Here is a 24,330-nt window from a genome sequence, read left to right on the forward strand (position 1 = left end):
GCTCCTCGAAGCACCTAATGTCAAATTTTACTGCTTGTTAGTCTTTATATCGAAATAATTGGCTCTTTGATTTTATGGTTTCTTGGAGCTTTCAATAGAATAGTGACATAAATCATTTGTCTTATTATCATTTTTAATAATACGAAAATCTTAATTCTGAGCCATATAAATTAAACCTAGAAGGAGATTTTTTTTTAGTTTTACTTTCAATTTATTTTGGTCCAACAAAAAATATAACGTTTACTGCACATCAAAAGTCATACTAAATAAGAATAGATTTTTCTTTTAACTCATTTCCAATTGAATGATCCTTAAAATGTGAATAATAAATCCCTTAATTAATAATTACTAGTGGTCGTCCTGTGGTCGAAATTCAACCAAAAATAATTAATGTACAGACTTCTCTTTTCTCCCCACACTGTAAATAAAACATGTGATTGGAATTTCTTCCATTTGTTTTTATTTTCTGTTTACATTTTGTTGTTATTTCGTCACCATCATGGCAACCCATATGGTCCATGTTAATTTTTTGAAGTTTTCAAATTAATTTTTTGTTCTTATTTGTTAGCCTATTTTAATTTTTAAAAGCATTCTGCACATCTACAGGAAAATATCTTTCCAACGGTATGCGTAGATTTTCCCTGCGATGCACACGAGCTGATAAAAAAGGTTTTAAAGAAACATGCTTGCCTATTAATATATAGATAGATTTAACAAAAAATTACAGTTGTAAACAATAAAATGGTTTACTTGTACCCACAATGGTTATATCACTGGACCAAAATAAGGCACTCAATACTCGTGTATCAATCAATCTTTTAACTAAAGCTCGTGTTGTACTTACATTATCACTCCCTGGCCAGTCTTGCCAATGTTGGATTAAACAAAGTCCCACAGGGGAAATAACTGTGTCAAATAGATGCTACATATTTTATACTGCGTTCATCTTTTGCCTCATTTGCACTAAACGATTGCCTGGCTGTTTGTGGTCGTAGTAATATTCCTAGTGTTGATTGAACGTAGTTCTTAGAACATTAATTGTTATTTAAAATCAAATGGATTTCATAACAATATTTATTATTACTTGTTTGGAATAAGCAAAGTCATTTAGATCCAACTAAGTATATTGACTGAGTGTAAAGGCGTGGATGTGTTTTCTATGTACCAAAGATTTGATATTATAAATACTCTCAAGGTTATATTGAATAGGTGTAAAATAACGTGCCTAGGTAATAGTAACCTGACTTTTCTACGAGACGAAAATTGAAATCTCGTATCAATTGAGTGAAAACCCAATTGAGTTTATTATTTTTTTTTGTGACTAGACTTTTAAAAGACAAGTTCGCGAAAGCGTTCATCTGTTTTAATCACTATAATAGTCAAAGTTTGTATGTCTTTTCATGCTTATAAAATGCCTAGTGACTTATTACCTCTGAACTACAGACACATTTTATAAGCTTGCCTCACTCTTTCTCACAAACTGAATGTAGGGGTTATCTCTTAAGTTGCAGAAGTCTTGGTTGTCTTATTAATATTTATTGGATAATTAGTCATATGACAACACTTATTTGGATATTAGATTAGTTCTAGGGATTGTTTTTAAGAACTGATTGAAATGCTGTGTTACTTAGAGGCCTCCTGGCTCCTGGTCATATAAAATGTAATAGAAATTCAAAACCTAACTAAGTGCTAAACCTTTCCCTCTGAAAAGAATTGGCAGGGACGAATGCATATTTATTACCAGAATTTGATATATCATGTCAGTATTTAAAGTCATGTCGTTTTCTAAGAGTTATATATTATCTATTGATGTCTTACCTCTAAGCCATGGTAAACCTTAGGGGCTAACTGGCTCACCTAATGCTTCTCGCTCGCTGAACGCCTGTTTTATCTTTATGCTTAGACAAGAAGATAGCTTTACCTCCGACTAATATCAAACCATGGAGATTTATCTGTTAAAGTAGTGATAAATAATTTCATTTTAATCATTAAGATTTAATGGATGTTTACATTGAATTAAATATATGTATCAACAAGCGATGTACTATTTTAAATTAGTACTTTTGAATTGATTTATGTTACTCCTGACTACAACTGAACATACTGACAAATGGCGTTTACAACTCTACTTAGGCCAGATCAAGGTAATGTGTGTAGTTTACATGTATAAGATACAACTTTGGTTGGTCCAGATTTAGACTGAATACGAGGGTACAAAAGCAACACAGCAACACAACAAGATAACAACATACAACAGCAACATAGCAGCACAGCACTGCTACTGAGACCTCTTTAAATACCCTATGTCGGGGAAGATGCTGGCAAAGTTTCTATAATCAACGGGTACTTGATTTTTCTTTTATTAAAATAAAGTAGACTTGGATAGCGATATTTTTAGTATGTGGTTGTCTCAGCAAGTTCCGTTACTATGATGCAAATAACTTTAGATAATTGAAATATTTACAATCCTGGTTGCTTCCAACAGAACGCTCAATTAATACGGTCATAATAAAAGGTGTTAAAGTCACTTGCTTGACATTCATTATAAAAGTTGAAAATTTAATGCAGACGTAGTATTGTATACATCAAGTCATACAAAATTATTCATACATCGTTCTAGTGACAAATAAATCTCAAGGATCATTGACATATTGTTTTTTTATTTTTTTTTTAGGTACCGTTTGAAATCTTGTCCCTTGGTTTGTTTTATATTAAAGTTACCGGCTGTTAATCTTACTGTTAACCGTTTTACTATTTAAACCATATTTTCCTTCAACTTTTTTTAACACTCTCTGTACACTTAATGTTGAAAACAAAGACTTAAATTTACTTTTATGGAGGAACCATATGATCCTTCAACGATAGTAATAGATTAGTGGCAAATACACTGCAAGCATTTTTTTTATGGAAGAGAAATGTTGTTGACCGATGAGTTAGTGCTGAACGCTGATAACCTCGTCACTGCCATCAGCGTGTTGATGTCTGTATGTGCGTCAGCACTCAGCGTTTGCTGACGACAAACTGATACGAATAAACATCTAGTGTTGTTACTCACGTACATAAGAATATTACAAGCTATAGTACTCTGTATTGTGTTATAGTATCTTCCCGTGTCTACGTTTAAAATATGTCATCCAATTATAAGGATAAATAAAGGTAAACTACGACTAAATTTTATACTGTAATGTTTTATACATACAAATACATTATATCATAAAAATACAATATTCTAACCTGTTGATAAAATTAAATGTCCATAATGAATGGCATCAAGTACCTAAATGGATTTTTATACCGGGGTCAAGGCTCAGGGCACAAAAACGTTAAAGTAATACATACATTGCAAAAGCAGTATAGCATTATTAACAAAATACATAATAGCCTTGGTAAAAATAGTAAAATAGTTTAATGTATGTTTATACATGTAAATAAGCAAAGACTGTGTACACATTTGAAATTTATAATTTAATGTACTTTAAACCCTGGTATTTGTGTTATACAGAAAACTTGTGCATGTCTTGTAATCTTGTGTAACTCAACTAACTACTACAATAGGATCTCCATCTTTCAAGCGTCAAACTCACGAGACATAAGTTCTGATTGGTTCACTTAACTGATTGAAATCCTTTTATTAAACTGGTTCAATTTGTGGTTCACAACAGAACTGTTTGGGTATGATACTTTTACTTAGCCTTAATGCAACAGAGTTTGCGGTTATTTTGCCTTGTGAAATAAAGACTATATTGTGTCAAATTATAGCATAGCTTTTTGTAAAGGGAGTTCTAAGATAAAAGAACTGAGAGTACTTTCCTTACCATGGATTATTTATTTGTTTTATTTCACGACAAGTGAACATACAGTTAATGACGGGCTCCGGCTATCGAGGCATAGCAATATCACGTAGCTACAAGCCACTAGGTCATGTGGCCCAACAACTTAAGTAGTCCAGTCGTGCCTAATGTTATTTAAATAGGGAATAAATGTGATATTTTTAAGGAGACATTTTAGTGTAAATCCAATGAGGCAAATGGAAATTCGCTTAGTCTGCAGGTTTGCTGCGGTGGGGGTATTTTAAATACTAGAGTTGGTTTTAATGGTTTAGGTCCCTCTTTTGTTTTTGCCTTGTTACGTAGAAATATACCTTACGTACTTCGTCCAACTATGTGTAATTACTTTTACTACCTACATAGTAAAATACAGCATTGTATGATTTTCATGGCATAGGATAGTATTTGTAAATTTCGAAAGTTTTCGGTCTATAAAGAGGTTATAAAGAGTTCAAATGAGTCTTGTAATAATATGGGGTTACATTAAACCGAATAACAGGCTCTTGAATATCTTGGCGTTATCAAGTTAAATGGTCCGTAAAAAGTCGTCTTTCAGATATAATTAATATGATTGGTAGTGAAGTTAAACAATGAAGAATTATGTTAATTGACAAAAATGGTTTAGCTAAACAAAGATAAATAGAGATGAGCAGCAAAATAGTAGTAATATAATTTACTTAAATAAAAAAAATTCAATGGTATTACAGTTCTTGTTACGTAGTCATAAAGTTAGTACTATTAAGAACATCATGAGGAATCTCTCTGTAGCAGTTGTTCTAATCAAGTTGTTAAAAATAATATAATCTTATATATTAAAAAAATTTGGGTTTTCTTTTCCGTGTTTGTTTGGCTCTTCTACCCGACCGATTTTCATGATTGAGGTCTCAAATTGAAGCATTGGCATTGCCATCAAGCATTGGCATATAATTATTTAAAGTATCACTCGGTTTATACGTAAACTAAATTTGCTTCCCATGCATTTATTATGGGAGTTAAATTTGGTTTCTCTTTGCCGAGTTTGTTTAGCTCTTCTACTCGACCGATTTTCATTATTGAGGTCTCAAATTGAAGGTATGCACGCACAGATTAGCCATAAAGCATCGGCATTTATTTATCTATAACCCCACTCGGCATATTCGGAAACGAAATTTGCTCCTCATGTAGGCCTATGTATTATGGGAGTTAAATTTTATTTTTATTTGCCGAGTTCGTTTGGCTCTTCTACCCGACCGATCTTCATGATTGATGTCTCGAATTGAAGGTATGTACGCACAGATTTGCCATCAAGCATCGGCATATATTTATCTATAATCCCACTCGGTGTATACGGAAACGAAATTTGCTCCTCATGTAGGCCTATGTATTATGGGAGTTAAATTTGGGTTTTCTTTGCCGAGTTCGTTTGGCTCTTCTACCCGACCGATCTTCATGATTGGTGTCTCGAATTGAAGGTATGTACGCACAGATTTGCCATCAAGCATCGGCATATATTTATCTATAACCCCACTCGGCATATACGGAAACGAAATTTGCTCCTCATGTAGGCCTATGTATTATGGGAGTTAAATTTGGGTTTTCTTTGCCGAGTTCGTTTGGCTCTTCTACCCGACCGATCTTCATGATTGGTGTCTCGAATTGAAGGTATGTACGCACAGATTTGCCATCAAGCATCGGCATATATTTATCTATAACCCCACTCGGCATATACGGAAACGAAATTTGCTCCTCATGTAGGCCTATGTATTATGGGAGTTAAATTTGGGTTTTCTTTGCCGAGTTCGTTTGGCTCTTCTACCCGACCGATCTTCATGATTGATGTCTCGAATTGAAGGTATGTACGCACAGATTTGCCATCAAGCATCGGCATATATTTATCTATAATCCCACTCGGTGTATACGTAAATGAAATTTGCTCCACATGTATTTCTTATGGGAGTTAAATTTGGTTTCTCTTTTCCGAGTTCGTTTGGCTCTTCTACCCAACCGATTTTCATGATTGAGGTCTCAAATTGAAGTTATACAAAAAAATGAATGATAAAAAATGAATTTAAATTCTGTATGGTGTGTACAAAACTATCCACTAGGTTGCAGCTCCAATGCTATGTAAATCTGTTTGTAAAATCCAAAAAGCTACTGTCTTTTTTCAGTTTATAATTATAATCACCATTGTTTAAAAAGATGGCTTTACCGTTGGTATAAAAACTGCTTTTGTAATGGCCACCAAATGATGAATGTTTTATAGATGTTATGTAATTTTGAGATTATGCTGTTGTGTTTCTGGTGTGACTCTGGGTGTTGTTCTGCTAGTGCTTGTGCTACAGTTTACATTATGAGTAAGTACTTACAAGTAACTATTTATTAAAATTAATACTACTTTGAACGTGTATTATAACACAGGTGTTTAAACAATATGTGTTTTTAACAATTGATGTAGTACCTTATTGGTAAATCTTGTGCGAATATAATTAGGGTTTTTGAGGTTAAATAAAAAACACTAGGTTTATTCCGAGACATATATATATTTAACCTATTGTTTTTAAACTCCCTACAACCTGTACAACCTGTACGCGCAATCGGGACATAGTGTTTGACCACAGGGTTGTAAAGCGCTAGTAGGTGCGTGTTCCAAACATATCTGACATGCCGCTGAGTCGATTGGTGATACCGATGGCCGCGGGATTCTTTCCGTTATTAAGTTATCCATCTGACTAGTAGCTTGCCTCAGCACTCCCTCCAAAGTGCTGCGGAGGTCCTCCCATAGAGCAGATATTACTGTAGGTTGCAGCCCGCAAGCATAGGAGTATCCCTCAAGTGTATTTCCAGCCAATTCAGCAATAGTTAGGAGTTCGGTTGTAAGTGTAGAAATTCTACCAGCTGCAGGTAGAGTAAATGCTGGATTGTTCATAGACTGAAAGATATTACACAAGGATTAATGTTTTTACCTATTCATATAAAATAGTATATTACCAAATCTGTATAAAACCACTAGCTAAAGGATTAAAAACTACTAATCAGCTGATTGGTGTCTGGTAAAATTTATTACAGTAGCACGTAATGAAACCCCCCCAATTGATTAAGCTGGTAGCAAACAGCTGTTTTGGACTAAATCTTTGCGTAGGAAGTTTGTCAAAATAGTGTAGTTTAAATAATTAACTCATTTATAGTTACACTCAATTTCACTTGAAAGGATGCTTACTCTATGGATTAATCTCCTGCGAAAAGTTTCAATCCGAGCTCCACGACGACAACTACGACATTCATGCTCCTCAGGTACAGTCTCAGTACATGCAAGACTCTGAAAACATAAATAAGTAAAAATAGAAACATATATATATATATATATATTAGTTATGTAAGCTGATTTTGCATCAAAATTGTGGGTGACGGGGAGAGGGCTTAAATTAAAGGTCCTATGATGGTGGGAAAAATAGTGGAACTCTTAAAATTAGATACAACGTAAAATGTCTTTCATAATAATAGCAATAGAAGCCATTTACTTCAATACAGTTGATCGTGATTTATTATTAAGCAATGTTACATTTGGATTTGCCAGTCAATTTTGCAATATACTGTATAAAACCAGAGGAAGTCTTCTCTTCCAATTTAAAGGTTATTGTTGAAGGAATGTTTAATATGAAATAACCGAGTGAAAAAACTAATAAACCTCCGAAGTAATTATTTATTGAAAACCACACTAACAAAGACAAATAAAAAGTATGGTGTATTAGGATATCTATGCTGATGCATAAAGGATTTGATTCTGAGTTTGTTAAAATATTTGTTTTGTATTTGTACTTTTTTGTGTCCCTGGAAAACACTAGTATTACTCTTATATGTCTTGTAATGTTAAAACACTCATATACTTACCACAGGTTGTACACGTCTGGATGGCTGTGTTGGTCCAGATAATTCTGTAGTCATTGCCCGCCGCATTGCAACATCGGCTAGAGTATCCAGCCCGCTACTTGATGATCTATTCACCGTTAGCCAAACTCCATCTGTTGAAGGTCTTGTAGCTGAAGCTGTAGTTGAAGGAGATGTATTCAAAGGTATTGTATGAAGTGTAGTTGTAGCTGGAGGTACTATTGCTACAGGTCTAGTAATAGAAGTTATGGTAAGAGATGGCTGTGAAAACAAAACAAGTATTAGTAATAGCTCAAGTGTTATTAAAATAATATTAAATTGTTTGGGTAATGTTACCTACATTCTCTGGTGATAACATCCTTAAGAATTCTTGGGGTTCCAGAGAGAGCTCGTTTGTAAATGCTTCTTCCGGGAAACCCACAACAGGCCTTGAAGTTGAAGGTAGGGTTGTCAAATCCCTTTCATTAAATACACTCTTTTTTCTGAAACAAATAAACTTAAAATGTAAATGTGTACAAGAACTCCTTAAACTATCAGATTCTCTATTTCAAAATATACCCACCATAAGAAGGTGTATAGTCCATGTAACCTCGTGTTATTCTTGAACTCATCAGGTAGTCATCGACAGATGTTTCATGTGATGCTGATGAATATAGTTTTTTACACACAATACAGAATTTAAATTCATTTTTTATCTACCCTAATAAGAACATCAGATGATATTCACATAAGTTATAGGGTTTACCGTTAAGGTACAGCATCAATAATATACAATCAAACTAGTATTTAGTTAGAGACTAAAGTTAAATACGACTTACCTCAATCATTTACAAGTGCTACACTGTGATGGAATGCACAACAATATCATTATCAACGATAACTACATTATCAAAGATAACGCTATCAATATTGATGGTAATAACGTTATCAGCGATTGACCTTCGCTAATCGCTTGATACACACTAACGTTGTGTTGAGACTTTATACGCTGGGATTATTATTTACCGCTATAAACACTGGACCTGTAACTGACGTCGTAGCCCAATTGATAAGGCTTCGGACCTTCATCTACTAGGTCCGAGGTCGATCCCCGGTCACACTTTTTATCCATAACTAAATAAACAAAAATAGTTTAATAATTAATTTAAAAGGTACCAAATGAGGTCACGTCACATGGTTTTCATCCCCTACATACCCCCCAACAACCTAAGATACTACCCCTAACAGCTAGAAATTAATTTACTGTATCTACCACCCCTAGAAAACTACCCCTGCCCGATCCGGGCCACCCCTACTGTATTACTCAATCAAAAATCATAAATTAAATTATTTCTCGGATATTATATTTATTTTAAAGCTGCAGAGCAGCATGGGTCCTCTAGTTAGCTTTATTTTCATATAACTTTATATTAGCGAATTTCCCTATAGGGTAGTAGCTATTACCGTAGGTGGCATGTTAAGACCTAGGCCCGGGACCGATTTACTTTTTCATTTACAATTAAAATTGGTTAAAATTGTTTTATACATATAAATTGCTATATATGTGTCCGTGAACGTGATTACTCGAGTAATTTTTGTCCGATTTTGATAAATTTTGTTTCAAGGTGTAAGGCGGGATAAACTTGAATAGGTTCGCGAACCGGCATGATCGGACCATGAGAACGGGGTTTTATGGGGGTTTTTATGGGGTAATAATGGGTTTTTCTAAATTTTGACCCTCAAAACACAATATTTGCCAATTTCTCTCTAGACCTTTTTAAAAAGCTTAAAAAACAAATAATTTAGTACCTATTTCAAAGGATTTTCACACGGTTATTGGTAACGAAGAAAATTCAAAAAAATTGAAAATTTAAAATTCCAATGTTATTCTTATAAAGAATATTGTTAAAACCTACATTTATTCGAACGAGTTCGCGAACCAGCATGATCGGACTATGCGAACGGGGGCTTACGGGGGTTTTTTTGGGGTAAAAATTGCTTTTTCCCATTTTGACAAAAAAAAACAAAAAAACATAAAATATGGCAATTTCTTTAGGAACCGTTTTGTAGAGCTTAAAAAACAAATAATTTAGTATATTGAATCGTTGTTATGTGCCTAATGGTTACGGGGAAAATTCAAAAAATTGTAAATTTAAAATTCCCATGTTATTCTTATGAAGAATAAGTCAAATGTTGTACTTTTCTTGTTTATGAACATATTTTGATCAAATTTTTAAAATGCATTCATTTCATACTAAACTATTAAAATAAATAAAAATAAAACACTTTTACCCTCCCTGTTGCAGAAACCTAAGTACTAACTCTATTAAAATATGGAATAAATGTGATATTTTTAAGGAGACATTTTAGTGTAAATCCAATCAGGCAAATGGAAATTTGCTTAGTCTGCAGGTTTGCTGCGGCGGGGTTTTTTATAGAACTATTAATCTACGATATGAAATGTATAAAATAGCACGATTTTAGAGTTCCTACCTAGTTCCTGGTTATTAATTCAGAGCGATATCACCAGGCTCCTATAAGCTGGTTGAACATCATATTAACCAAGTATGCAATTTACTTCGAAACTAAAAAATAAAAATACGTAGAATTTATCGTGGAATTAACGGAGCCGTATATTTCCATTACCACTCTGTGGGTGGTTCCTTCCCTTTACTTATACCCAAAAAACCTTGTGATGAATTTTAAACCTTTTATAAAATAAGGCAGATATTCACTGTACATTTATGATTGTGTGGATATGTTCCTGGAGATTAACGAATTATATACTTTTGTTAACATGCACCATCCTAACAAAAGGGGCTAGAACCTGGGGTATCTATTGGATACTGTAGTCTAAGTACAATATACTTTTCTACAAGTATAATAAAAATTATTTTATGTATAAATATTCAAAGTTGCGTTTTACAGAATGGTGATCGTTTTATGAAGTTCAACAATACAGTTGGTTATCTAGTATACAGAGTGTTCAAAACAATTGGGAACATACAACTTAAAATCTTAATATTTCAGCTATTTTTCATTCGATCTTTTCAAACTTGGTTGCGTTTGGTTGGGGAATCAAAAATGCCAAATAAAAGTGTCCTTCAAATTTTTTTCATAAAACCTGCCATTTTTTTTTTTTAATCTAAAGTTTTTTGTAGTATATAAGTTTGAACAATTAAAATGGCCGCCATCTTGATGTTTAAAGTTTAATCAAGATTACTTTTTTCCACCATGGGGCTCTTCTACCTTAACATACACACTAAGTTTCATAAAGATCAGTTGAAAAAAATCTATGATATTAATGTTTATGTAAAAAATACAAAATAGTGGATATCTGGTTACGAAGTGATTTTGAAGAGAAAAAAACTATTATTATTCTTGATTTTCTCTTTATTTTGACCGAACGAATCACTACGTAAATTATGTTCCCACCTTTTTTGAACACCATGTATAAGTTGGTATGATAATTTATATGAAATATGTAAAAAAAAACAAAGAAGCTTACCGTATAGCTGAAATACCGGATAGCCTAATGATATTTAATTTCATGGCTTGTGTTTCCAAAAGTTTTGGTATAAAAATATTTGTTTCTGAAAATGTTGAGGAATTGTAAACCATAAGAATTTGACTCTAATCAAAACCACTATAACACTAAGTAAAATACTTCACACTTATTATTTTCACATAACGACAATACTGTAGTTTTTTTTCAGAACATTTACACACTTCAGTATAAACCGAAAATCTAGATATGTGAAATAGATGTGGATCAGGAATGCATCGAATTATACTATTTATTCCTTGTCTGTCGCACCTAGTCAACAAATCATCTTGTTTGCAGCTTACCTTCATATTGTTTTTTATTGACTCACTAATTATTGTCCGTAAACAACCATGGAAGCTCCAAAAAGTGTTTAATTAAAATGTATTTTCGATATACGATATCAAGAGCCATGCCACATGGAAGTATTTCCCGGTTTTATATTCAATGATGTAAAATATATACACAGTCTGTCTCCAAGCTTATAAATTACTACATAGCGAAATCTATAGTCAAATCAAATCAAATTATTTTATTGAGCTAAGTTGACAATACATTGCATTAGCTAAGTCAAACATAATAATTTAAATAAATCTAATCTCAGGTGGAAATCGATACTAACATGGTCTGAGACATTTTAAATAAGCTATCACTTCCAAAACAATAAGTTAAACATACATCGATTTAACAATGAGTTTTAATTAAAACAGCTCTTTTATGTAAAAGCTTGCTACAGTCCAGTAACATAGATTGCAGATTAATGTTTGCAGCATGTGGCGAATACTGCCGAGATTTGCATAGGCTCAGCCACATTTGTATGTATGATTCAGTTTCATTTAATTGTCATCATTTATAAGTTAGTATTGTGAGGTTTTATTTATTTAGAATTATTATATATTTTACAATGGTTAAAATGTGTATCAAACGACTGCGCGTCTTACTAAGTAAACTTGGTACGCTCATTTAACTTAAAATAGTTCTAACTCGTAAATACCTTATTGTATGGTTAATAAAAATGCAGCTGTTTTTACTATCATGTTACTGTAAATATTTTAATAAACACACTACATTACTTTCCCTATATAAAATAACTACTTGCTTAAAACAGTCAGAAAATACTGCATATCACAGTATTTATTTACAATATCAACTAAGCGTAGTAGAATGAGCCGAACTGTTTCAATTAATGTGTCATCAGATTCCAGCAAATATGGTTGATCAGCTGATCTCTGATGATGTATAATAACTGTGATGGTGACTACAGCAAAGTAATGTTACCAACCTGTTTATGAATTCTTTGATTTATTATGATTTGTTTATTTATTTTTTGAGCGGAGCGAGCGAAGCGAGCGAAGCTCTTATACGTCGATTTTTATGCATTTCGTAATACGCAAACTCCTCCTAGACGGCTGAATCAATCGTTTTCAAATTTTGCATGGCGATAAAGACCATATCGGTGAGTGCCAACATCTATATGGCGTTAAAAAAGTCTCTCAGGAATCCGCCCCACTGGGTCTCAAAGTTTCAATGTAATCCTTATGGAAGCAGTATTTGACACATAAACAATGACATATGATCAGCTGTTGACTTTTGAATGCAGTAGATAAATAAATAGCTGATAGCATTATTCCACAGATATTAGAACATAAACGGTGGTATGAATCATAAATATAATCAAATGACGACACTAGCTTGAGGTCCGTGACGTAGTATGTGGTGAAGGAAGTATAGTAAAGGTGAGCAGTCTGGAGTGTGGAAACTTTATAAACGATTATATTTGGTAGGTATCTGCATTCCTAAAATTCTATTGGAAGGGAGAAAGACGGGTCAGTGACGTAGGAAGTGGTGAAGGAAGTAGTAAAGGCGAGCTGTCCGGAGTGTGGGAACTGTTCATGCCAATTAGATTATGGTATCTGCAATCCTAAAATGCTATGGGAAGGGAGGAGAACAGGTCCACGACGTAGGAAGTGGTGAAGGAAATAGCCAAGGCGAGCTGTTCGGGGTATGGGATCTGTTTATGACCATTAGATTAAGGTATTTGCACTCCTAAATTGCTATGGGAAGGGAGGAAAACAGGCCCGCGACGTAGGAAGTGGTGAAGGAAATAGTCAAGGTGAGCTGTCCGGAGTGTAGAAACTGCTTATGACTATTAGATTAAGGTATCTACAATCCTAAAATGCTATGGGACGGGAGGAATACAGGTCCGCGATGTACGGAGTGGTGAAGGAAGTAGTCAAGGTGAGCTGTTCGGATTGTGGTATCTGTTTATGACCAATAGATTAAGGTATCTCCAATCCTAAAATGCTATGGAAAGGGAGGGAAACATGTCCGTGACGTAGGAAGTGGTGAAGGAAGTAAAGGCGAGTTGTCCGGAGTGTGGGATCTGTTTATGATTAATAGATTAAGGTATTTGCAATTTAATAATGCTATGGGAAGGGAGGTAAACAGGTCCGTGACGTAGGAAGAGATGAAGGAAGTAGTAAAGGCGAGTTTTTCGGAGTGTGGGAACTGTTTATGACGATTAGATTAAGGTATCTTGGTATCTACAATCTTAAAATTCTATGGGAAGAGAGGGAAACAGGTCTGCGACGTAAGAAGAGGTAAAGGAAGTAGTAAGGTAAGCAGTGTGGAGTTTGGGAACTGGAAACTGTTTGTACCAGTTAGATTAATGTATCTGCAATGCTGAAATGCTATGAGAAGGGATGGAAGCATGCCCACGACATAGAAAATGGTGAAAGAAGTAGTAAAGGCTAGCAGTGTGGAGTGTGGGCAATGTTTGTGGTAATTAGATTAACGTATCTAAAATACTAAAATGCTATGGAAAGTGATGAAAACAGGTCCACGATGTAGGAAGTGGCTTAGGAAGTAGTAAATATGAACATATTGTGAGACCTGTCTGTGGCAGTTAGATTAATGTGTCTTCAATCCTAAAATGCTATGAGAAGGGAAGGAAACAGGCCTCACGACGTAGGAAGTGGTGAAGGAAGTAGTAAAGGCTGGCAGTGCAGAGTGAGGGAACCGTTTGGGCAGTTAGATAAATGTATCTAATACTTAAATGCTATGAGAAGGGAAGGAAACAGGTCTATGACGTAGGAAATGGTGAAGGAATTAGTAAGGCTAGCAGTGCAGAGTGTGGGAACTGTCTTTGGCAATTACATTAATGTATCTAAAATGCTATGGGAAGTGAGGGAAACAGGTACATGACGTAGAGGGTGGTGAAGGAAGTAGTAAAGGTGGGCAGTGTTGAGTGTGGGAATGGATTAATGTATCGGTAATGTTAAAATGCTATGGGAAAGAGACTGTAGTCTGTAGGTTAAAATGATTATGAAGCACGAATCGTTACATATTTCGATACGTATTCAATCGTTTAGAATAGAAATTTACAACTGTGTTGACAACAGCTGAGTTTTACTAGAGGCTAAAAACAAATTTTATTCCCTAAAGAGTAAAAATGCCACTTTAGACCCGCAACGCATGGTATCAATGACGACTGTTTTTACTGCAGTATGACAAAAACAATATAATATGAACCCTTGATGACTCCGCTCAATTTTGTGGATGCATCTGCGAACGCCACCTAGTTATTTATTTTTTGACAAGCGGTAAACAGCATTTTTACAACAATACATAAGCTACATGACTTCACTAGTTTGCATGTCTAACTTTTTAGATTTTACAAAAAAAAAATATTGGTTAGTTTGTTATATTTGGTAGTCATTAATTTGTCGTATAAATAGTGTAAAATCTTGAAGAAAAAAGAAAGAAGCCATTTTAAGGTGGTAAAATCTGTTAAAAATTAAGTAAAAGCCTACAAATAACGGAATAGTTACTATATATACTAGATATTCCTAATTCATCACTAAAATATGTTTCAAGGCAATTGCAACATACTTATTAGATTTTAGAAAGGTAACCAATATTGTGAAATACTATTTGATTATCATATTGAAATTTTCTGCTTTTATAGTTTACGTACTGTATTAAAAATAATATATGTAGGTCTTAAATTTATGTTATTTTTGAAACAAATTTTAATTTATAAGATAGTTTGATCCACACCACCTTTTAGCGAATTTCCCTATAGGGAAGTAGCTATTACCGTAGGTGGCACGGTAAGACCTAGACCAGGGACCGATTTACTTTTTCATTTTGATGTTCCCAGAGACCAAAAACACCATTTGTTCAAATTTTTATATATGTATATATATATAGACTTATATATACGTCCGTGAACGCGATAACTTGAGTAATTTTTGTCCGATTTTGATGAAATTTGGTTTAAAGGTGTAAAGCGGGATAAACTTGAATGAGTTCGCGAACCAGCATGATCGACCCATGGGAACGGGGCTTTACGGGGGGTTTTATGGGGTAAAAATTGGTTTTTCTCACTTTTGACCCTCAAAACACAAAATTTCCCAATTTCTCTTTAGGCCTTTTTAAAGAGCTTAAAAAAACAATTAATTTTGTTTATAAAAGTATTTTTGTTCGGTTAATAGTAACGGAGAAAATTTAAAAAATTGTAAATTTAAAATTCCCATGTTATTCTTATGGAGAATATTGTCAAATGTTGTAGTTTGCTTGTTTATGGATATATTTTGTATTTTGATCAAATTTATTTATTTTGTACTAATCTATCAATATTTAAAAAAAAAACACACTTTATTAGTTTCCTTGTAGCAGCAAACCTAGGTACTGGTTAAACCTAATGTTATTAAAATATATTTAATCGAAAATCAATTTAAGACAAATGGAAATTCGCTTAGTCGGCAGGTTTGCTGCGGCGGAGGTATTTAGCTTTATTGTCTAGTTGAAAAAATGCAACGATTTTTATTTATTATAAAACCAACAATCATCAAAGCAAATACATAAATTAAAGAAAACAACGTTAAACAACAATAGTAAACAATGTTTAACAGATCAATGGTAAATAATGTTAAGAATCACTACCTTTCAAAATTATTATGTTAAGATTTTCAGGCAGGGTTAAGGTGTCTTGTGTCAGTATTTACAGTAGAATCTTCGTTTGAATAAAACTTGACTGTAATATTGTCTTTGCTGGATTTCAACCAGGGCTTTCATACAATACATAACTTAGATTATTCATTTTGTTAACTTAGAATCAACAGTAAACTTAATGGTAAGCCCAGTTTTGATTATTTCCTGGCTATCTGTGATTGTAATATTAATATTTCCCCACCGATAATAAAAAAATGCACTTATAATAAAAATTGAAAAACAAATAATTGGCCACACATAAACAAATATATGTATACAGAATTAATCATACAATGTTTATTAATTAGACTAGCTATACGGTAATATATATTTAAAAATAAGTTTAAACATAAAAATTGTTTTAACATTAGCTTGACTCATCAAAATCGTCCCAAACACAAAGACGGGAAAATACGAGTCTATAAGGTTACGGTATTTATAATATACAATTTTATTGCAACTAAAAAACACCTCCACCTCAGCAAACCTGCAGACTACGCTAATTTGCATTGCTTAGTTGGATTTTCACAAATATATATTCTTAAAACTTACATATATATTCCCTATTGAAATATAAAATTAATTTGTATGAGTACTTAGGCCTCCTGCTACAGGGAAGGTAATAAATTGGATCTTTATTGAAATGTTAAACGTATTGTATGTAATAAACTGATATTTTTGATCAAAATCTTTCCATGAATGAGCCACCTACAAAGGTGTGTCATCATACAAACTATGAGATTTGTAAATTTATAGTTTTTTGAAATCTGAATGGTCAAAGAGAAGTTACATCTTTCGTTTTGGAGGGAATTTTTACTCCGAAAAATCTCGTTCCTATGGTCCAGCCATGCTGGTTCGTAAGCCCGTTCGAATGAACGGTTTTATGATTATACCAATGTCATCAAAATCGGAAGATTTTCATGCAAGTTATAGTTCTAATGGACACAAACACCTACAAATATATATATGAATCTGAGAATATGGTGTTTTTAGCCTCTGAACAAATCAAACCGAAAATTAAAGCGGTTTCGGGTCTAGGTCTCACCATGAGACCCGCTGTAATAGCTTACCTTTTTTGGGAAATTAGTTATAAACCACTTGTATATTAGTTAGATAATTTTTAATGAGTGACTTGATAGTTTTTACAACTCATATTAGTGTGCTGCACAAGTCATTTACACATTTACACACACAGGTGTACGTAACGTGCAACTTTACAAATGATGTGTCAAATTAAGTTTGTTTGTTTCACTACAGATTTGTCACTGTACTCTTTTCTTCCAAACAATTACTTTTCCACGCGTTTGCTTACCATTTAACAATTTCGTATAGGACACCGTACATAAAGTCTATGGTAACATATTTTTCTATAATTTCTTCAATATAAAAATTGAAGTATTAGAATTGTTAATAGTATAATAAATAGTACTACTTTCCATTAATACTAAATAGTAACACATATGTAGTACAATTGGTGCTTAGAATCAATAATTATTATAGTTTTTAGTGAAAAATTAAATATCAATCTTAACATAAAACAAAATATGGCTCATTTGCTTGGAAATAAAATGTCTACTAGACTTTTTTTCAATAAAACCTAGAATTTTTAATTTAGTGAGGTACTGAACGTTATTATTTTTACCCATAGGCTATTGTACAAATTACTTGGCGTAAGACTTAGAAGTTGGGAAATAGTTTACAAGTGGAAAATCAAAGATGAAATCCAATAACAAACAAAAAAACCTAATAGTACCATTCCAGTTATGATGCTTGATTACCTTTAAACACCTAATTTAATTGATCACGTAATATCTTTTTAAGTGTACGTCACTTTAGTGTTACTTATAAAACTAATAACTCAAGTATTTTAATCGAATATCGAAGAATCTTTGAAACTTACCAAGATGCTTAGGTCAAGTGTCTTAAGTTTTCACCAACGAAGGTTCCAAAAATAACTTTGCTTCGTAAATGTATTTTTTTTTATATTTAGATAATGGAACATCTATTAAATTAAATATTATGTAAAAGGACCTTGTTCGAGGAAATAAAGCCCGTTTAGAAATTAAAGACGCTTACAAATAAGATACATTTCACAGTAGTCAGTTAAAAATTACAAACTGACTACGATAATAATTATAAGCCACAGTTATGAAGTTTTGATTTGTTAAGAAACAATAATGGTACATTTTCATTTACTTAACTCTAAACCTGACAATATTTTGTCGCTCATACAGGGTGATTACTGGGAAACGCATGTTTTTGACTTTCGTAGTACATAAGGAATATCGTTCGGTTACGGCCGGAAGTTGTTTAGCTGTGGAGGGGGAAGTGTGCAGTTTCAATTTTTGCCAAGATGTGGGACCTTGAACATCGTACGTTTGTCATGCGTCGATATTACGCAAATGGTGAATTTTAACATTGCACGGCATGGTGCTATCCCTGATCGTAACACGATATTGCGTTGGATACATAATGTTAACTCAATTGGATCTCTGCTTAAGAAGAAACCTCCTAGACTGGCAAGGACAGTTAGTACCCCTGAGACAGTTGAAAGAGTGCGCCTTGCAACAGTTCAGAGTCCTAGCCGCGACGGCAGAGCAGTGACAGTGAATCCACAACGGTACCTAGAAATGTTGGAAGAATATTTCTTGCCGGAACTGTGCCATCAACGTGTTGAGATACGTAATGACGTATGGTTCCAACAAGATGGGGCAACAGTCCATAGGGCTCGCATTAGAATGGAATTCCTTCGCCGAACATTCCCTAAAAGAGTTATCTCACGTTTTGGTGGTGTCACTAGGCCGAGCGCTCACCAGGTCTTAAAATTCCAGATTTCTTTCTATGGGGATTTTCGAAATGTCGAGTTTACATAAACAAACCAAAAACAATACAGGAACTTAAAGAAGCTATTTGCCAGGAAATCAACACCATTCCTAGAGATATGATAGCAAAATCCGTAGCAAATTTTTAGGAACACCTTCAACACTGAATCCAAGCAGAATGCGACCTGTAAAATTAACAATGTTCTCTAACCACCACCTTAGAGATGTAATTTTTAAATGCTAAATTGCAAGTAATTTTATTCTGAAATTGCATATTGTGTACACTGTTTTTCCACTCATAAATACATTTTTTGCTCTGAATAACCTGAGTACTCGTTATTTAAAAAACATGCGTTTCTCGGTAATCACCCTATATTATAATCTTAACGAGTTTATAAATGCCACAACGTGTATAATAATAGGATGTGCATGAATAATTTGGTTTAACATGTTGGTCAATAATATTTATACAGTTTACACATTAATATATTTATAAGATTTTTTTAGAACATTATTTATATAGACTTTAATAATAAGTCAAATAGAGATGGTACTATTCTCATTATCTTATTACTGTTATTGAAATAATTTAGACTAATTTTATTACTTGCCTTACATAGCTTAGACATAACTTTATACCATTCATATGTCATATGTGAACCGTTAAACTACATACGCATGTGTTTTTACATATTGTTAGAATAAAACAAACGTGTACATTAAACACTGAAATTATTGAACAAAATAAACGTTTTTAAATGATTTTACAATTATATACTGTACTGAAAATTTCTCTACTCTATCTTATTGATTGCCTGATTAAACGTATAAAATTACTAAAATTGATTACAATAATGTTGATCATCAGTATTGGTATGTACGTTTGTAGTTCCCACAGACAAATGTATCCTAGCTAATAGTGCTAAGATAAATCTGTTTGACGTCTATGTATTAGTAAGTAGGATATATATACTAATACGAGCGATAAACTGTGAGGTCTACTATAATCGTGTATCGGTCATCAGATAGGGCACATGCACACTACGGATGGTAGGAAACTTATTAAGCATATCTATGATTTATGTTGTAATTACTATCATAACTTACCAAATAGTGCTGAGGTTATAAACTGCCCTATGTATGAGGAGTGTATACAGTATATTAAGATACCACTTATTAATAATGAAGGAAATTTTGTTTTGTACGTAGAATGTGTTTTTACACATATTATACTATATTATACTATATTATACTATATTATACTATATTATACTAGTAGTATCATTAGTTGAACTGAAATGAACTGGATTGAGAGTCAAAATTGATTTACCTTGACTAAGCAATTCATTTTCCGTTGTTTAGCGGGCAAATTCCAAAAATTAAGGTCTTAAGCAAGTTAATCGCATATTCCTTGAGTTTTATTCTATCTGAACCTTTAGTGATTGATTTCGAAATTCAACAGTGAATTAAGGGCAAAATATAACTGTAAACCCCCAATGAATTTGTCTGTATGCTAAGAAGAAAGCTCTTAAAATTGCAGTAATTGCATAAAAAACTTACATTTTACAGTATATAAAAGACCAGTAGGGTACACGTCTTTCGAACGGGGTTAGCATATAAGTATAAAATGCATTCGCACAATATCATATATACTATTTATTAAATTAAATACATAAACATAACTGTACACAAACCTACTTTGACAGTTCTCATTGTGTATCACAGCTTTTATTGCTGCTTTGTTCAAATTAGCTGTTGTCATAATTGTAAAATGATTAATTCTGCTGCACCCTGTTGGTACATTTTTAATGCTATTGAATATTATAGAATAAAAATGTTTAGATTAAACAGCTGACACAATTCTTTAATTTCTTTTAAATATGAATACTCATAAGGTTAACATGGGAAACTACAGAGCCACTGGAGCAGAGCCCGAAATGATTTTTGACATAAGAATATGCCTATATGTTAATCGAGAATGTGAGCTATCATCATGTCACATTTCAGTCCAGTCCGACCAGTAGATAATGCGATAGAACCACAAACAAACACATAAACTGTCACATTTATTACATTAGTATGATATGCCGTACGTTATGAGATGTAATTTCAAAAGCCTAAATCAACATTTTATCAAGGGAAAGAAATTTAGCAATTATCTTTACATCATACTACATAGAAACAGGTACTTTTCCATCCGTATTGATAAGCTGGAAAGTTCCCCTTTACCAAAAGTAACATTATGTACTTTTACCATGCACTGCAAAGTGACAGTAAAAATGTGCAAAATGTGTGGCGTAGTACACATACACATTCACATACACATTCATTTTTTGATACAAGTACCGTATATAGAAAAAACATAATTAGGTAATCAAAGGTTTTGGAACTTATTGGTACACTCTAAATTGCATATGTTCAATTATCGTTTTAATTAACATCAAACCCAAAATGTAAACAATTACTTTGCGTTCCTCAAAACATGAGGATTTGACATAACATTTGGGAATAATTTATTTAGTAAACATATTACTGAAAAGTAATTTTTGGTTATCTCTCCTAACCGGTTGGACCGTAGGAGTATTTTGGTATCTCCTAACCGGTTACTGAAATAAAAATCATCTAACCTTTCAACCACATACACTGACTGGAATATTTACCACTTTTAATATACAATGACTAGCACATTTTACTCATACCTCATTACTACAACTCTCTTTATTGAAGTAAATCACTGAAACTGTAAAAAAAGACAAGTTTTAAAAAGCGCAAAACCAAGTGTGTAAAGTTTGAAAATGTATGAAGCTAGATTATTAACATCTCGTAGGTTTTACAGAGAGATTTTTCGCAACGTTTCACGAATGTTTGTTCTAAAGCTTATTTTCATTTCACGTAGACGGCTTGAATCTATTATATCGATAGAGAATGCTAATTTTGTAAGTACACAAGTGGGTCCGCTAAACATATCGGCTGCACAAATTAATGTATTCATTTCCATAACTGTTTGGGTAGCTTATCAATTGCGATGCATACTTTTACCATAAATTATGTATCAGCTTTAAACACTATATTAATATTGCCACATTTTTATGTTTATCATCAACATTATGTGTATGGCACTATTTATAAAACCTGTTTGTAAACAGAAACGAACTGACATATCTAAATGGTGACTAACAACTGTAATGCTCAGCCTCGAATAGGAAAACGAACGGTTCATTTTAGTTAATTCTACTATTTCTCAATAATCATCATCATAAATAAGTTAATATTTACATCTACTACCAATCGGGGGTTTTATGATAAAGGTTTCTGATAAAGTATGATAATATTGAGTTATTTATATTTTTTTGAAGCCACTATTTTCGATAAGCCTAAACCTATGGGAAGTATTAAATAAACTGAGGTGAAAATGAAACTAGTGTTACTGATTTTCTTATGTTGATTAAATAATTATGATGTAGTTCCGTCCGTCCAGAAAATGCATTTGTGACTTTGATTACATAATAACATGAAACTTCAGAGAAGAGAGGAAGCTGGGCATTTTTATACTTCGTTTTATGACCAAAGAAGCGATCAAAAAACGTGTTTTTTTACTATTTTCGTATGTCATGTACCTCATTTAACGAACTTCATGACAAACTACTAGACACTATTCAACGTAAACACACAAAGATCTTTTCCCTTACTATCAATGACATCGAATCTGGTTTCAGCACAAAAAAAACTTCACTCCAAGTTTTTCTCTTCGTACAGTAGAACCTTGATGAGAAGACTCTCATGGGGATCATTAAATAAGACTTGTTAAGTATCAAGGTTGACTCCTTATTGAGATTTGCATAACATTGATTAAGGGTAAAATAAATTAAAGGGAATATGAAAATAACACTTGTTATTAAGGGTGAATTGTTATCGAGAGTCTTCTTATCGAGGTTCCACTGTATTTCTATCTTTAAACACTTCAAGAGTCTTGTCCCACAACACAGGCTTCGATTCTACCAAAGATATAAGCACCTCAGCATCAATTGCATACGTGTTGTATGACTATGTAGTGTTGTACTGACTACTGAACAGCATGCACTCGCCTGTGAACCAACCGTACGACTGGAACCGTTCCGTCTGAGGGGACCGTTTACTCTAATGTACTTCTACGCAGTTCGACGGGGACGGCGACCGTACCTTTCTATTGGCAGACGGCAGCTGTACTCTTGACGGTGATAAACCGTCGCCATGTCTGTATAAATATCTCATAAGATTCTTCATGCTACTATTGGAATGTCCCCCGTACGGGCGAAACCGTGCAGTGTGAAAGAAGCTAGAGATCAAGCTAAGCTATGATTGCTGAAGTATGTAGCGTGATGTTTTGTGGGGTCCAATGTCAATGGATACCGTTTATGTTGATAGTCACAGTTGATCACATTTCACTTAGGGCACTCTTTCAAAACATTAAATGTAAATTGGATATTTCGTAAGCATAATGTTTCTTTGGAACGGTACGTTGCGACACAGCATACAGAGCGGCCATGACCCACACAACTAGACTACCTTAATTCCTGAATGAGAGTATTTTCGTTTTCTGTGAAACAACCCGCAAACAGTAAAAGTACGTCGAACACATGACATGAAAATAAATTTATGGATCAATAGTTCCATCACGGGTACGCAACATTGCCGGTACACCAGCAGGAACAGACTCATTGAAAATTTAAAATGGCATATCGCCGAACATGCAACACTTGAATGGTACAATTTGGAACTGATGAAAGGTACTGTAACAGCTATTGTCAATATTGCAATTCCGGGCTGTTACAATGAATGTTAATCTTTTATATTACTTGTTTCTGCATTTTTTTTAAGCATTTCAAGCATCTATCTCAAATGTGCCAGAAAGTGGCATAAACCTATCCTTGTATTGATACACTGAAGAACCAATAATATAAACTCTCAAATACATTGTGTCATTAGTGTATGCTTAGTTATAATATCTTATCTAATGGTAAACACCACTGTACTATTGGTGGTGGTTGGTTTTGTCTAATGGTTAACCAATAATCCTCATTTTAAAAAATTAACACAAAAACAATCACGGAAAAAATTTTGTGTATAGCATAACTATGGGCACGTTCTGGGAACATGTACCGGTGCACCGGTGCAGATTAACCGGTGACTTATTCACCGGTACCGCCCCTGGGCAAGAGTCATGGTATCCCAGAACGGTTATTCACCGGTTTAAGGTACACATCGGATTACAATTTACACATTCACTTATTATTTACTTTATAATAAATAAACCAATCAA

At 33.4% G+C, this 24,330-nt stretch overlaps 1 protein-coding gene across 1 annotated transcript; it reads right to left on the minus strand.

The window, feature by feature from the left end:
* Nucleotides 1-2,902: 2,902 nt before the first annotated feature.
* Nucleotides 2,903-8,802, minus strand: LOC128984061 (uncharacterized). Its single transcript, XM_054403345.1, has 5 exons — nucleotides 8,725-8,802; nucleotides 7,695-7,952; nucleotides 7,024-7,122; nucleotides 6,468-6,735; nucleotides 2,903-3,021 (listed from the first exon to the last, which is right to left on the minus strand). The coding sequence occupies exons 1-5, from the start codon at nucleotides 8,800-8,802 to the stop codon at nucleotides 2,903-2,905; spliced, it is 822 nt and encodes a 273-aa protein (XP_054259320.1).
* Nucleotides 8,803-24,330: the final 15,528 nt, after the last annotated feature.

Source organism: Macrosteles quadrilineatus, unplaced genomic scaffold, assembly GCF_028750875.1.
Source record: "Macrosteles quadrilineatus isolate MER2022 unplaced genomic scaffold, UCM_ALF_1.0 Scaffold_2__2_contigs__length_208266976, whole genome shotgun sequence".
Classification (NCBI taxonomy): Eukaryota; Metazoa; Arthropoda; class Insecta; order Hemiptera; family Cicadellidae; genus Macrosteles; species Macrosteles quadrilineatus.